At 52.9% G+C, this 15,267-nt stretch overlaps 3 protein-coding genes across 3 annotated transcripts; 2 read left to right on the top strand and 1 right to left on the bottom strand.

Annotated features, from left to right (window-relative positions):
* The first annotated feature begins 373 nt into the window (after positions 1-373).
* Positions 374-3,498, top strand: LOC137909816 (XK-related protein 7-like). The gene is made up of 3 exons (XM_068754244.1): positions 374-912; positions 2,172-2,371; positions 2,540-3,498. Exons 1-3 carry the CDS (start codon positions 374-376, stop codon positions 3,496-3,498), a joined length of 1,698 nt encoding a protein of 565 aa, XP_068610345.1.
* Positions 3,499-6,778: 3,280 nt separating this feature from the next.
* On the top strand, positions 6,779-10,365 carry LOC137909827 (CDK5 and ABL1 enzyme substrate 2-like). The gene is made up of 9 exons (XM_068754256.1): positions 6,779-7,290; positions 7,386-7,478; positions 7,795-7,872; positions 7,991-8,090; positions 8,164-8,332; positions 8,557-8,651; positions 9,040-9,146; positions 9,240-9,444; positions 9,640-10,365. Exons 1-9 carry the CDS (start codon positions 6,779-6,781, stop codon positions 9,778-9,780), a joined length of 1,500 nt encoding a protein of 499 aa, XP_068610357.1. The 3' UTR covers positions 9,781-10,365.
* A 152-nt stretch (positions 10,366-10,517) lies between these two features.
* On the bottom strand, positions 10,518-14,281 carry LOC137909834 (proteasomal ubiquitin receptor ADRM1-like). The gene is made up of 10 exons (XM_068754268.1): positions 14,220-14,281; positions 13,328-13,547; positions 13,123-13,239; positions 12,812-12,935; positions 12,650-12,736; positions 12,453-12,561; positions 11,968-12,221; positions 11,553-11,710; positions 11,370-11,472; positions 10,518-11,027 (listed from the first exon to the last, which is right to left on the bottom strand). The coding sequence occupies exons 2-10, from the start codon at positions 13,535-13,537 to the stop codon at positions 10,918-10,920; spliced, it is 1,272 nt and encodes a 423-aa protein (XP_068610369.1). The 5' UTR covers positions 13,538-13,547; positions 14,220-14,281; the 3' UTR covers positions 10,518-10,917.
* Positions 14,282-15,267: the final 986 nt, after the last annotated feature.

Below are 15,267 nucleotides of genomic sequence, written 5' to 3'. Positions count from 1 at the left end.
CACAGGTAAATTCACTGCAGTTCACAAACCACTGTCACCACATAAATACATACGGGGTTACAATACAATGAGGGGTTCAATCCCCCCCAGCTCCTCCCGGAGTCGCCACTGGATAAAAGAAGCAAAGGTTCAAATCAAAATGTCTTATCCGTTATTTTTGATTTTCGAGTCCGGCTGTGATCGATCATTTTAACTTTTTAGGTCATCGTCGTTAAAATCGTTCTCTCTATATTATCACCGCTGATGAGTAGCGGTGACTCTCCTCCCCCTCCCCCTCCTCCCCGGCCCGCCTCCCCCACCTCCCTGCCTCCCCCCCCTCCCCCTTCCATCCATTTCCCATCTCCTCCTCCTCTCTCTCTTCTCTACAACAAACATGGCCGCGAAATCTGACGGTGCAGCCGTCTCTCAGCGAATAGAAATCCCCACCGAGTGTCCTTCCAGCTCCGACCCGCGGCCTCCCCGGCCCCGTCCCGCCGAGCAGCGCTACACCCTCCCGGACTTCTGCTGGACGCTGTGCGCCCTGCTGGTCTTCTTCTCGGACGGGGCCTCCGACCTGTGGCTGGCCGCGGACTACTACCTGCGGAGGTACTACTGGTGCTTCGCCCTGACTCTGGTCTTTGTCATCGTCCCGTCCGTGGTCGTGCAGCTGCTGAGCTTCCGATGGTTCGCCTACGATTTCTCCCAAACCGCCGAGAGCGACACCGCCGCGGCCGCCGTGGTGGCGGCGTCGGGCGCGGAGAGCGACTTCAGCACCAAGGACAGCGGCGAGCGGGGCGCTGGCCGCCCCGACGCGGCCGGGGGGCTGCTGCCGGGGGGGCCGGGGGCCGGGGGAGGAGCCCGGGGCTGCTGCAGGGTCTTCGTGTGGCTGTTCCAGGCCATGATCCACATCTTTCAGCTGGCGCAGGTCTGGAGGTGGGTCAGAAAAAACCGCGTCATTTAGGGAGAACTGTGGCCAGAACGCCTTTTTTTCATGTTTGCCCCCCACCCAGCTTGGAAAAGGAGCATCAGACTCCACCCCGTTCTCATTTATATAGGTCAATCATCTCCCCTGGAAAAATCATCAGGGCATCCACACGACGGAGTAAAAATACGCGCGTCCTGAGGCGTTTGGACCAGAAGGCTACTGGAGAAAACCCACAAATGTCAGGAGCGCAGCTTCCTATTTGGTGAAATGCGCGCCCCCACCTCGTCTCGTGTATTTTCAGATCGTCGCTTGAGGCTCTTTTGCCTTCATGTTTGAAAAATCTACAGTCTCAGATCTGCTGCCCGTTTCTCCGCCGAGCCCAAACGCGTTTGATTACCGGGGAGACTCAAACCCAATGCTGCATGCGCGCTGGCGCTCCCGGTTGGAGTATCGGTCTGGAGGTCAGCCGCTCCCTCCGGTGCGTGGCGGGGAGTCAGGGAGGCGGTGGGAGGAGGAGGAGGAGGGTAAGAAAAGGTTAGGGGTGTTAGGTGGAGACAAATTATGTGTAATGATGAAATCAGAGGCAAATCAGCTGTTTGCTTTATCCGCAGGCTTCAGTCTCTCTCTCTCTCTCTCTCCACCCTCCCAGCGGGTAATGAATATTGATTCCTCACTTCCTCCTGGAGGCTTAGACTCCCATGTCCGAGCTATAGGAGCGCATTAAAACACTGTGGCGGCACAGAATTACCGGTAATGCCTTTATAGCTGACGCGCGTGTGCGCGTCCCGTTCGCCCGCCGCCGCCGCCGCCGCCGCCGCTCGCGTCCACCACATTAAGAGGATTACCGTTAACTCGGGAATGATCCGTCACCGATATACGCACCGGGGCAGGTGAACCGGGATCAGTTTGGTCTGTTGCTGTGGGAATGAAATGTCATGCAGCACACCAGAGATGGCGCACGGGGTTGTGTTACCTCCGACTTTGACCCTCATTACTGCGCGTCATAGATGGGGATTGGCCACATCAACAGCCAATCAGGATCTTTATCAATTATGCTTGAGCAGACTAATGAGTATCAACTAGTTCAACTGCAGCTTCACCGACACACGAGGAACGCAAATATATTCATGCTTTTTAATGGGATCGGGTCAAGCTGTCAAATCATTTTACACAGATCTTGTATTTTCCCAGTGTGTCCTGAACGCACCGTCGATTGAACCAGGACGCCTGTTATTTCTAATTTCGCGTCTGCTTCCGGTGAACGCAGGTACGTCCACGCCCTGTATTTGGGCGTGCAGAGCCGGTGGCACGGAGACCCCGAGCGGCGCCACTTCTACTGGCGCATGATGTTCGAGAGCGCCGACATCAGCATGCTGCGTCTGCTGGAGTCCTTCCTGAAGAGCGCCCCCCAGCTGGTGCTGCAGCTCAGCATCATGATCCAGGCCCGGCACGTGCTGCCCCTTCAAGGTGAGCGTCCCACAACGGTCGTCCGCGGCCCGCGCCGTGGACGAACGCCTCGTGGAAATGTACGCTTTTCCTGCGCTAAATGGCGAGACGGCGCCCCCCCCCCCATCACCGCCGCTTCGATCTAATCTAAATTGCTCCATCTCGCTCACTTTCCCTCCGCCTCCTCAGGGCTTTCGGCTTCCGCCTCGCTGATGTCCCTCGCTTGGATGATCGCCTCCTATCAGAAAGTCCTGAGGGACTCCCGAGACGATAAACTGCCCATGAGCTACAAGGCCGTCGTGGTCCAGATCCTGTGGCACCTGTTCACCATCGGGGCCCGCGCTCTGGCCTTCGCCCTCTTCGCCTCCGTGTTCCAGCTGTACTTCGGCATCTTCATCGTGGCCCACTGGTGCATCATGACGTTTTGGATCATTCAGGGCGAGACGGACTTCTGCATGTCCAAATGGGAGGAGATCGTCTACAACATGATGGTGGGCATCATATACGTGTTCTGCTGGTTCAGCGTGAGGGAGGGGCGCACTCGTTGCAGGATGCTCATCTACAGCCTGACCGTGTTCGCGGAGAACGTGGCGCTGACGGCGGCCTGGTACCTGTACCGCGGCGCTCGTGTCTCGGACTTCTACGCCGTCGCCCTGGTGTGCGTGGTGGCCAGCAGCTACGCCCTGGGCACCTTTCTCATGTTTGTGTATTACTGCCTGCTGCACCCCGACGGTCCCGTCTCAGGTTGGGGTTATATTGTGGAGAAGGAGGCGCCTGTGGAGTCGACGGCCTCTCCTGCTTCCAGCCTCCCCCCTGACGTGGTGAGCAGCCCCCCCAGAACCCTTCAGAGAACTAAAGGATCCGACAGGGAGCAGCAGGGAGCCGGGGTCGACGGAGACGTGTTTCAGGTGCGACCGCCACGGGGCGCTCAGGCGCCGGTCAGCGACCTCCCGCCCAGGACAGAGGGGCCCGTCATCCGTGTAGACCTGCCCAGGAAGAAGTACCCCGCCTGGGACGCTCACTTCATCGACCGCCGGCTGCGTAAAACCATCCTGGTGCTGGAACACGCCGCCCCGGTGACGCCAAGGATTCAGTACCGTTGTCTGGGCACACCCAAAGAAGTGACGGAGTACGAGACCACTGTGTGACGTGCGGAAGGTGCGGCGACTGTCTCACACCTTGCGTTAATCTGCAGGTAGTTGACTCCCACTGAGCGGTGCGTTTCAGCCCCACGCCCTCTGTACTGCCGGGTAGCGGAGACCGACAGGTGGGGCGGGGGGGCGGGGTCTTTATTTTCTACAAAGGCAAAGTGCTGTGATGTCGTTTGATGATGGTGCATATTTAGTTTTCTGTATCATTTCTCAGGTTCGGGTTTTGGTACAGGTAGAAGTCGCTGTCCGGTGAATTTAGAGACGAGCACAGGTGGCCAGAGGGGCGGAGCCCTTTAGTCAATCAGAGACCGGAAGTCCTCTCAAGGCGGGCCGACAACAGGGGCGAGCCTTCAACATGCGCTGCCTGTTTATGGCAGCTGCAGGAGAGCAATGTCGCCGCGGCGACAGCCTAAAAACACACAGCAGGCGCCGAGAACCGTGAAACCGAAGGGCGGTTCAAAAGCAACGTTTGAGTTGAATGTAAAAACAAATGGGATTATTCGTGACGGGGTTTGCAGCATTTTAATGCTCTTAGTGGGATTTACGACATTCCTGTGGTACTAGATTTTTTTTTTGAAGTAAGCTAGAACAAAAAGATTTGTGTGTGTTTACAAGCAATCAGTTTTTTTTTTTTTTTTGGGGGGGGGGGGGGGTGCGACGACATTATATCACTATTATTCTAAGAAGATGCACTTTCTTTCAGAAAGCTGCGTTATGGTTTCCATCGACAGTATGTTCCACCGACGGGACTCTCAGCAGTTGTGTTTTCATACCGCGTCCATCGGACACACGTAGGAAACACATCCATGTAAATCAAACTGTACAATGACGTTTCAGAGGGACCGTCTTGTCGTAGTATGTCAATAATTTGTTGTCTGAAAAGAGTTACAGACTCCTAACAGCTCCAGAGAGCTCTGATGGACTTTCTGTGACACTTTGTGCTACAGATCTGTTGTTTTCACGCAAAAATAAAGGGAGGAGGGAAAATCCAATGGTCATCTGGATCCGGAGCGATGCTTTATTGTAGAGGGACGGCGGATTTCTGCTTCTGCCTTGATGGATTGATGCCAGTAATGGCGCCGATGTGATTCTAATTCCCTTCAGAGTCGAGGAGTCCAAGCATCGCGGGGATGTTGCTTTTATGTGACGTAATAAGACGCTCGGGTGGAAGTTTGTATAATTAAACTTTTGATCACAAAAAGACCTGTAAAACAAAGTGTTACTGTGCTTTCATTTATCAGGGCGTTGTTTTAGTATAGAATAGACACAAGAGGGTGTGTGTGTGCGTGTGTGTGTGTGTGTGTGTGTGTGTTTGTGAACTATGGTGCTAGCACAAAGCGTCCACGGCGGACCGTGCAATGGGCTCGGTGTCGGCGGGGGGGCTGTAGCTCACACACAAAGCGAGGATCAAAAAGCCTTAAACTGGGCAGGCTGCTGGGATGAACAGAAAAAAAAGGTTAACGAGGAACTGGAGACGATTTTATGTTGTTGCTAAAATAAAGAGCAATGTGTTTACCTGAAGTTTGTTGTTTACGATAACGTAAAATAGCATCACAACGAGCCGCTGTCCCGTTTACGCTGTCGGTGTTTGTTGCTATTTACGGTTCATATAGTCTCCATGGAGACACAAAAGTGCATCCTCAGCAAATAGGTACACACATTTTATACAACTTGTACGTTCACTTTGATCTGTCCACAAGGTGGCAGTAGAGAGAAAACAAATTCGACCTCAACGGGATGGGAAAATTGTGATAATGGATTTCGTTGATAAATGAAACCCATTTGAGCAACAATTTGGCCGACGTTTGATCAAAAAACTGTTTACCCCCGCAATGCTCCGGCGGCGTAACCCGAGAATAAGACGGAGCACAGGTGACTCTGTCGTTAGCATCGTTAGCATCTCGCGTGATGTAGTGAACGTCTCCGCCGTTTTACGACGGTTGATCTCAGACTCTGCTCTGGGGCTAAGCTGCTTTTGGACACCAAAGTGAACGTTCTTGTTTATTTGCGTCACAATGACTTTCCACATTCAGAGACGATAAGCTTTGATCTTCAGCATCCTTCTGACGTCTGAATAATCGTCTCATTTCTACTTGCAGCTCGCACTGAATTTGTAAAACGTTTTTATTAATAAACCATTTCATTTCATAATAGGGCATTTTTAATAGATAGATAGACGCATCTAAGATTGTTCTGATTGGATAGAGACTAAATCCCATCTCTATCTTAGTGGATCAATGGATTAGTGGTTCTGCACTAATCACCACTCCCTGCTGCTGGACTGACTCTAACACACTCTTTAGATGTTATTTTCCACAACTGTGAGGCAGGAAAATTTCAGGATGTCCATCAATCTCTTTTATTGATTACTTCTACCCAGGATACGGAAAAGCTTTCATGCTGAAGCGTCATGTTTGCAAGTTAAAGGGATGTGAAATCCAAATTAAAATGCCGGTGCAAACTCTCCCATTAAACGACATGGTGTGAGAGAAGAAGCCGGACCCAGAATCAGGATCGACAGCTCTGAGTCGCCCCTGCAGTGACAAAGATCAAACGCCCGCCAAGCCGAAACGATAAGGAACCGTTGAAGCACGATGGCCGACGAGCCCGAGGACCTTAAGCGGATGCCGACGAGATACAACGGCGAGCGCGTGTGCGCCCAGCTTGGTCGGGTGAGGAGTACAGCGTGAACGTTCCCTGCAGACTCAGCAGCAACGGTTCCGACTGAGGAGTGGGCCGCCGTCCGTCCGTCCTGCAGGGTCATGACCCCCAGAGGTTGAATCAGTTCACGGGGAGGATCCGTATCATTCGTATTTACATAGCCTGAGAAATACATGGTGCATACATTTTTTTTTTTTTTTTTTTTTTTATTTACTTATGTAATCAAGATAATGATCAAATGTTAATCAGGAAGAAAATATGCATTATTTACACATTAAACGCAATAAATAAACAGTACTTTTGCAAAACCTCTTATAGTCTTAGTACATTTGAAGCTTAGGCACGGAAAAATAAACAAACAAGTTGTTTTAACTGGTTTATTATTATTACTTAACTCAATCTGTGGTTTATACGCTTTTGTCTGTAATGCACCGCCCACTAATACCATACGTCCAATCAACAACAAGATTATTTACATAATATGTGTGCCATCCAATCACCTACGAGACTTCACAGCCAGTCGGCATAATTAATTCTCATGTAACCAATCAGAACACGGAAGAAGGCGGGGCCGTTAAAACGTACCAGACGCTCGTGCGATTTCCTCAGAGCTAGCATGGCGACCGCCGTCTGCGGGCTACAAGCTAGCGGCCGCGGCGGTAAGCAGCCAAAGACTCCGCGGGAGCACCGGAGGAAGGCGACGGACTCGCGGAGGAGACAAGCGGCGCTGCTGTTCCTCAGTAACATCTCGCTCGACGGCCAGCGCCGTTGGGATGGGACCGGCGACCAAGGCCCCGCGGAGGAGGACGACGCAGCCGCTGTCGAGCGCCTTCCGGCGGGCAGCCAGGGGGCGCCGGGGCCCGCTCCGGCCGGTGGAAGCTCGTCCTCCGGTGCTCAGGAGGAGTTCGGTCCTGTCCCACCGTCTTCCGCGGTGTCTCCGGGACTTGCCGGGCCGAGCGTTGTAGGGGCCAACGAGGTGTTTCTGGAGGCCGAGACGCTGACCCCGGACACCCCTCTGTCCCCGGTGTCCCCGGTCCCCGCCGGACAACGGCCCTGCTCCCGGGCCAGGTCCACGCCCGCAGCGCTGAGCCCAGTCCCGACGAGCAATTCTCTGGATTCACGACAGAGGTGAGCGGCTTTAAACGGGACTTCCGCGTTAGATGAGATCAACAGGTAACACCGGAAGCTTTCAGCACCTTCCCCCCCCCCTGCCCCCTCCTCAGGTTGAGGAATGTCTCCGGTTCTCCTGGACCCAAGGTGCCAAAGAAAGTCCACTTCATTAAGAGTATGAGGCAGTATGATACCCGGGGCTGCAGGTGAGTCGAACCCGAACCCGAACCCGAACCCGAACCGGGTCCAAAATGTCCTGACGGGGTCCGTTTACCGGCTGCTGCAGTGTCAAAAGCGTTTCTAGTACTTTGTAAGGTCAAGAATCGAGAAAGTTTTATTGTCACTCCCACACTCGCATGAAAGGAGCGAAAAATAGTACTCAGGTGTGACAAGCAGTCATTCAGTGCACGTTATGTGCACGTTATGTGCACGTTATGTGCACGTTATTTATCGCACAGATACCCGACTGGCTGCGTCCGATGGGGTGAAATGTGTTCTGCCTGTTCTTCCTGTGTCCCGCAGGATCATGCTGGTTTGTGCCAAGCGGTCGCTCTACGCCGCGTTCTCGGTGCTGCCCTATGGAGAGAGCGCTCACCTCAGGTACAGCGAACGCATCGCCCCGCCCCCGCCCCGCGCAGAGAGCGCCCCCCTCCTGTCTGACGGCTGTCGGCGAGAAGCGGCGCCGCTGCGTAATGACCGCTCTGTGTCTCCCCAACAGCGATCCGAAGCTGGAGTGTCAGAGACAAAGGCTGTCCTCTGCGGCGGCGGCCGACCTGCTCCCGTCGCTGGAGGGCGTGGAGCTGGGCTCCTGCGGCAAAGTAAACGGCGACCATCGCGGGGCGCTCTCGTCGCTCCGACGGACGCCTGATGCGTCTCGTTCTCCCTCCTCAGACGGTGTCGTACGCTCAGTTCCTCTATCCGACCAACGCCTTGGTGAGGCCGAAGAGCGGCGCCGCCTTGGACAACGTCGCTGCTCAGAACACGCAGAACCGTTTCCGTGCCAACGGGCAGAGGAACTTTGGTCCTGCTCGCCCAAACGGCGGCGTGACCCAGGATCTGTGTAAGCCCCCGATGAAGGCTGAAACTCCCGTCGTCGCCTCGCCGACTCCCGTTGTCGCTTCGCCGACTCTCGTTGTCGCTTCGCCGACTCTCGTTGTCGCTTCGCCGACTCTCGTTGTCGCTTCGCCGACTCTCGTTGTCGCTTCGCCGACTCTCGTTGTCGCTTCGCCGACTCCCGCTGCCGTTTCACCGACTCCCTCTGTTGCGCTTGTTTTTCCCCTCCAGGCGTGGAGGAGCTGTCGGAGTACGATCCGAACCTGCTCAATGATCCTCAGTGGCCCGGGAGACACAAGAGGGTTCTGATATTTGCATCCTACGTGGTGAGAGCTCGTCGTTTTCAGCGTCGTGATGAGGTCAAACGTCGAGGCTCCAGGATGGGCTCCGAATTAATAGTTGGAACTCAAAAGTGTGGCTAAACCGGAAACTGCAGGACGTCTGCGTTTTACAAAGCCTCAAATTACATTAAAAAGTCTTCTTAGCGTTCCTTTCAGCTGGATGTTTTCATATTTGACTCGACTTTTAACTCGACACATTTACAATCGGAAGTAAATGTGCCGCAGGGAGCTGCTTGCATAATGAGATGCAGCTCAAGTAGGATCATGAATCCGATTGGATTCTATTGATCTCCCGCGGCAGTGGGTGAATGTTGCGTTCCTCTCTGCCGACGCCACGCCGAGGTTTTTTACGGGCTCGCTTCCCTCCCTGCAGACGACGGTGGTCGAGTACGTGAAGCCGTCTGACCTCAAGAAGGACATGAACGACATTTTCAAGGAGAAGTTTCCTCACATCAAGCTGACTCTGAGCAAGATAAGAAGGTACGGACGCCCTTCCTTCCGCCGCCGAGCGCCACGTTCTGCTCTGCGCCCTCTAAACTCCTCCCCCCCTCCTTCCCTATCTCTCTCCACCAGCCTGAAGAGAGAGATGCGGGCGGTGAGCGAGGAGATCGGCCTGCAGCCGGTCACCATGGCGATGGCGTTCGTTTACTTCGAGAAGCTGGCGCTGCAGGGTCGCCTCAACAAGCAGAACAGGAAGCTCGTGGCGGCGGCGTGCGTGCTGCTGGCGGCGAAGATCAGCAGCGACCTGAGGAAGCCAGAGGTCAAACAGCTCATCGACGTGAGTGATCCGTCGTCACGCCGACCAGAGAAAATAAAAGCCCTGAGAGCGCAGGGCTGAAGTGAGCTTATTGCTAGCCCGGGGCTACTGCTACGCTACGCTAGCGATGAGCGCACTGTTCCCGGGCCTCGACCCGCATCGCGTCATGTGACCCTTCGAGCTCTTCCTCTGTTCTCTCGTTTCTCACGCGAGCAGAAGCTGGAGGAGCGTTTCCGCATCAACAGACGGGAGCTGATTCCTCTGGAGTTCCCGGTGCTGGTTGCTTTGGAGATGGGACTTTACCTCCCCGAGAGCAAGGTCATGCCACACTACCGGAGGCTGGCGCAGCAGGGTTAGCGTGTGTGTGTGTGTTTAATGAGCAACTTGCTTTTGGTTTCTAGTGGCCTTTATTTTTTTAACTTATTTTTATAGAACCGTATCGGAAGCTGTGACCTTTGTAGTGAACTATTCCGCACCTTCGTCGTCTCGACACGCGACCTGTGTAGTATTATTTATTAGACAAAGAACTACACGGTTGAGTAAACCCACTGTGACACGGATACATGGATGGAGTATTTTTACATTTCTATCACATGAAAGTGGCCTTTAATTTATGTCTACTTGATATTCCCACCGTTTTCCTCCAATAATCCCAAATCCCGACACATTTATTCTTGAGATGGAGACTTTAACGGGAGCTCCGTGTTTCGTCTTATTTAAAACAGAGGTATTATAATATTTATAATAAAAATGTGACCTGTGGTATTTAAATATTTTGCGTTTGTAAAATACACTGGAGTTTACTGCTCGGTCGTTGGTACTGTTCGTCGTGGTATTTTTCAGTTCTCAGGACTTCTACTTTCCGTCTCACAAACCCAAAGACGTTTGAGTTCCCTCTTTGAAACCGGCGGCGCTCCCCTTTTGGGCGGATGCTGCGCCGACCCGCTGCAGTACTCGTCTAGAACTCCTTGGATTTGGACGCCGTTGGGCGTGAAGTTCGGATAAAGTGCCTGAAACTGCAGCGGCGTCCTTTAACCATCTCCTCGTGCATCGATGTTCAGCTTCGACGTTTCGGAAGCCTTGATGATCAGAGGCGTGATGTTGATTGATTTTATTTTCTGTGTCTGAACTGGTGTCCAAACAGATGTGACTTCAGAAAACGATGTATTTTGTACGGTTGTTGTCAAATGGGTGAAAACAAAAACAAAAAAAAACGTATTCCTACTGTGAAATATATTTTCAGTCCATGAAAATGAATCGATTCTGGGTCCTTCGTATGAAAACGCAGCAGGTGGCGAAGCGACAGCTGGAGCTCGTCATGGTTTTACTCGGCCCTGGTTTCCACACGCACGCAGGTAGAACCGGGTAATCCATCGATCCGACGGCGTAACGCAGCTTCACTTCATGACGGGTTCTACTATATTAACCACGATCTTCATCCTTATTGTTACAAAGCAGCTGAATAAATAAATTAAATTCGAGCGTTTAGAGTTCTTAGTCCAAACTCATGTCCTCGTCGTCGTCTTTCTTGTCTTTGGACTCGCCGTCCTGCTCGGACTTCGTCTCTGTCTCCGTCTCCATGGCCTTGGCGAAAGCTTCCACGTCTGCAGGGGTGAAAAATGAAAGGGAATTAGAGCTGCTAATTATTCTGCTACTGATTAATTACTGAATAAACTCTGTCCGGCATGTTGATTATTATTATTGATCCTGGTTATTATGAGAGAACCGGGTATCGACCGACGACAAGCGGAGCCAGAATACGTCCGTTCTGTCCTCTTTGCTTCCTCGGTTTGGTTTTATTTATGCTTGAAATAAACTTTACGACCGGATTTCATCCTGCTCTTCATAACTCAATACGCCGCATGGCGAGCGTTTCTCGTCCACAGGTCCAGACACGGTTATATTTACACCCTCGCCGTACGACGGCGTCCCGTGGAAACACCGACCTCCTTTGTTGGCGGCGTCCACGGCCTCGGCGGGAAGCCCGAACTGGTTCATCAGAGGCCCCAACTGCCCCGACGCCAGAGCGCTGCTGAACATGCTCATAGCCTGCAGGCAGACAGACAGGCAGGCGGGGGCGTGAGCGAGTCGGACGCCTACGAAAAGCCTGACTGCGGCGCCCGGCTTACCTGCTGGAACTGCGGCGAGCTGAGCGTGTTGTGGAGCTCCTCCGTGCTCTGCAGCAGGGACTCTCCAGAGGGCAGGTAGGGCGTCAGCCTCTGCTGCACCTCGGGGTCGGCCAGGATGGGAGCCATGACCTCCGGGGTCAGGACGCTGGTGAGATCCACTGCAGGAAAGAACAAAACGCCGTCGGGAGGGTCCAGCAGCCAGCTGGCGTACGACGGAGCAGGAAATGCGTCGTCAAAAAAATACACGCGTGAATTAAGGCCAGTAAAACGGAAGCAAAGAAAGAAAAGGGTGTTTCTACGTCTCCGCTGCAGATGAAAGGACCGGGTCGGTTGCCATAGCGACGTGCAGCGTCGTGAGACGAAGCGGAATCGGCGTTCCGTCCGTTTGAGTTCACCGCCTCCCGTTTTTCCTCACCTCCCTGCGCTCCGGCCGGAACGTTCATGGTTGCCAGGATGCTCTGCAGGTCCCTCAGCCGGATGGGCTGCGTGGGGGCGGCCGCCCCCGCCCCGGCCCCCGCCGCCGGAGAGGACACGGCCGGGGTGGAGGGGGTCGTGGCTGTGGGGGAGGCCGCCGTGGTGACGGAGGGCGTGATGGGAGTGGTTGGAACCTGGGAGGAGCCGAGGCGGCTGGCGGCAGGCGTAGAGGTGGGGGTGACGGCGGTGGATGGACTGAAACGTGAAAGACGTTCGGTCAACCGGAGATCGCTGGGCGCTTTATTCACGTCTAACGCGATCGCGTTTATGTTAATGAGGTCTATGTGTCGCCGCCGGGGGGAGGGGCTCCGATCGATCAGGTACAGGAAATCAGCCTCTCGTTTACTCTTCCTCCGTTCTTCCACGTCTCAAGAGAGCTGTTACTAAAGATGGACGCCACTGGGATGCTGGACAGGAACGACGCACCTGGTGGTGGCGCTACTGGCCGCCGGAACGCTGCTGCTGCTGCTGCTGCTGGCGCCGCTGCTGCTCAGGAGGTTGGCCAATCCCGGACCGGCCAGCGCGCCGAGACCGCCTGTCAATCAAAGCAACGCGACACCGTCGGGCCAGGACGTCGCCGCGCTTCGTCTGCTCGCGTCCGCAAAATGTGAAAACGCACTCACCGATGCCGCCCAGTCCAGTTGGCCCAATCAGCTGCATGAGCTGGTTGTGACTCATGTTACCCAGAAGGCTCTGCAGGCCGCCCTCCCCTGAACATCAGACGGGAACAGGGTCTCAGAAACGAGGTTTGCTGATGACTGGGTTTCCGGTTCTTTATCCGTTACCTCCCAGAGCGGACAGATCGTGCCCCCCGCTGCTGCCGCTGCCCAGGGCGCCGGGCATGGGGGGGTTGTTGATGTACTCGTTCACCTTTCGGCAGTTCTCTTCATCCTTGTCGGTCTTTGGCTCCTGAAATCAGAGCGTTTTAGTTCTGCGGCGAAAAGTGTTTATAGTCGACGTCGAGCAAACGAGAACTACGGGTGCTAAACGCGTGATCGGGACGCGAGGAGAGAGTCGATACGTGAAGGTGATATTACGCGATTTCACACGAGACAGCAAGACAACATCGTCACGGCAACGTGCGAGAAGCCCACACCTGCATCCAGAAGAAGAGCCTTTTGGATCCGGCTTTAAACTTCAGGACGTAGACGCGTCCGGTGGTGCACTGGTTGACCCGCTTAAACTCACAGTCGTCGGGGAAGATGATCAGGTCCTGAACGGAGACATTAAAGCGGGTCAATATCAAATATCAATATATTAGAGAGAATTATACATGCAAAAAACAAAACCGTGCCACCGACATCGTCAACGTTCCCCGTAGTCCGATCCTTCCAGCAGAAGTGGATGAGGGAGTCGTCCGTCTGCTGGATGTAGACCTGACCTTTGCGTTTGTCCGGGGTCACGGTGCTGCCCTTCATGCTCATCTTCCCAGCACGAAACTCCACCAGGTACTTGCTGGACGAGCCGCGAGACCCAGACACCATGCTGGGGAACAGAGCTCCAGAGGCCATGATGAGGAGGCTGGAAGGAGACACAAACACGGGCTGTGGGGGGTTGTGAGGCCGCGGTGTCGCTCCGCTAAGGATCGTGTTAATAGTGTATATTTAAATATTATTTTCTCATTTTATAGCTGATATAGCTTTATAGCTTGTTTTTGCTGTTAGCTTACAGGTGTGCTAAGACGCGCCCCTGCATCAAACAACTCGGTTAAAGAAAATGATAAAGAGAAATGTTTAGACCGGATCACGGAATCTCCCAGAACAGTTAGCCCATGATGACTCATAGCTAGCAGCTATCCTGTAGCTAGCGGCTATCCTGTAGGGAGCGGCGTGTTTTCGGTTCTATGCGGCCCCCGCGGTGACAGCCTCACGTTTCGCACGTGAAAACTAAACAATAACTCGGTTAAATAAAATGATAGAGATAAATATTTGGACCGGATCACGGAATCTCCCAGTTAACTCATGATGACTCATAGCTAGCGGCTATCCTGAAGCTAGCCGCTATCCTGTAGCTAGCGGCTATCCTGTAGCTAGCGGCTATCCTGTAGCTAGCAGCGCGTTTTCGGTTCTATGCGGCCCCCGCGGAGACACAGCCTCACGTTTCACACGTGAAAACCAAACAATAACTCGGTGAAAAGGCTGTGACGTCAAAACATATTTAAAAAATAAGCTGTTTATAATTATATTTACTCACTGAAGTATCGCTTAGCCGGAGAATAAGCGAACACACGCAGGACGATAGCGATTGGCTGGCTGCCGCCTGTGCTTCAATGTTATTGGCTGAACCGGGTGTCACTGTTGAGGCTTTAAATCTACTGCGCATGCGCATCAGGGATGGCGCAAAGGCTGTTTCGAGGTTTGTTGTGGGTATTAATTACTTAATATTACTTAATAAATCCAAGTATTTCTACATTTGGAGCAACTTTTCCTATATTGTGAATAATCATTTAAATGTCCAGACTGTATGAACAGTCAGCGGTACAAATAAGACAATATTAACAGTCGAAACCGATAATGCGAAATCAAAACATGACAGATCTTGTAGTTTCGACAGTCCATAATTTATTTCTCAAATAGGTCATGTATGCATATGGTCATGTGTCTGTAACAGTACGATGAGGATAAATACAAGATAAATGAACAAATAATGTAAACATTTTCAACGTTAGACAAATCAAGAGGGCAAAGAGAAAACCACCTTTGAGTGTCTGCAGGCCTCGCAAAGTGCTTTGAATTCAAAATGAAGATGAGAGCAGCTGGGGAAAGACACGGTGGATATTTCACAACACAACATGTGCAATGGACTGTGGGCATTCAAATGTGCAGTCTACGCATGGTTAGTGCTGTCGAACAACAAAAAATAGCTTCTCTCTAATGCTACAAATGCCCCTGCCGGGTATGCAAGCGGCACATAACACGCAAATGACATTCATTAACTGCTGCCTCTTTAGTGTCTGAAGCAGTGGCTACAAGTTAAAGAGCGGCTAAGAGTTATATTATTCACATTTCAGGAGGGCAGACCGGGTGGATCGGTTTGCATAGGTTTACGAAGGCCCGTGCCCCGTGTTGTTTGCTGCTGCTACGTCGGTGGAGACATGACTCAGCGCGTTAAAGCGGAAAGTCTGAGAACATTGAGGATCGCTCGTCCAAGTACGGAAAATAAGAAAGTCTAGAATTCGGAATCTGTTTGATGAAGCTCTTTAAACTTCAAGCTGTGATGCGGAGGGAGAGACAAGAGCTGA

The sequence above is a fragment of the Brachionichthys hirsutus genome, chromosome 2 (genome assembly GCF_040956055.1).
Source record: "Brachionichthys hirsutus isolate HB-005 chromosome 2, CSIRO-AGI_Bhir_v1, whole genome shotgun sequence".
In the NCBI taxonomy this organism is placed as follows: Eukaryota; Metazoa; Chordata; class Actinopteri; order Lophiiformes; family Brachionichthyidae; genus Brachionichthys; species Brachionichthys hirsutus.
The sequence above is the reverse complement of the archived record's forward strand: the minus strand, read 5'-3'. Positions and strand labels throughout refer to the sequence as shown.

Bases quoted from the DNA above. Each gene is read 5' to 3' on its own strand.
- LOC137909816 (XM_068754244.1), top strand. From the start codon at position 374: ATGGCCGCGAAATCTGACGGTGCAGCCGTCTCTCAGCGAATAGAAATC. The intron at 913-2,171 runs GTGGGTCAGAAA...CGGTGAACGCAG, and splicing joins CAGCTGGCGCAGGTCTGGAG to GTACGTCCACGCCCTGTATT. The intron at 2,372-2,539 runs GTGAGCGTCCCA...CCGCCTCCTCAG, and splicing joins GCACGTGCTGCCCCTTCAAG to GGCTTTCGGCTTCCGCCTCG.
- LOC137909827 (XM_068754256.1), top strand. From the start codon at position 6,779: ATGGCGACCGCCGTCTGCGGGCTACAAGCTAGCGGCCGCGGCGGTAAG. The intron at 8,091-8,163 runs GTAAACGGCGAC...CTCCCTCCTCAG, and splicing joins AGCTGGGCTCCTGCGGCAAA to ACGGTGTCGTACGCTCAGTT. The intron at 9,147-9,239 runs GTACGGACGCCC...TCTCTCCACCAG, and splicing joins ACTCTGAGCAAGATAAGAAG to CCTGAAGAGAGAGATGCGGG.
- LOC137909834 (XM_068754268.1), bottom strand. From the start codon at position 13,537: ATGGCCTCTGGAGCTCTGTTCCCCAGCATGGTGTCTGGGTCTCGCGGC. The intron at 12,737-12,811 runs GTAACGGATAAA...TCTGATGTTCAG, and splicing joins CGATCTGTCCGCTCTGGGAG to GGGAGGGCGGCCTGCAGAGC. The intron at 12,222-12,452 runs GTGCGTCGTTCC...TTCACGTTTCAG, and splicing joins GCCAGTAGCGCCACCACCAG to TCCATCCACCGCCGTCACCC.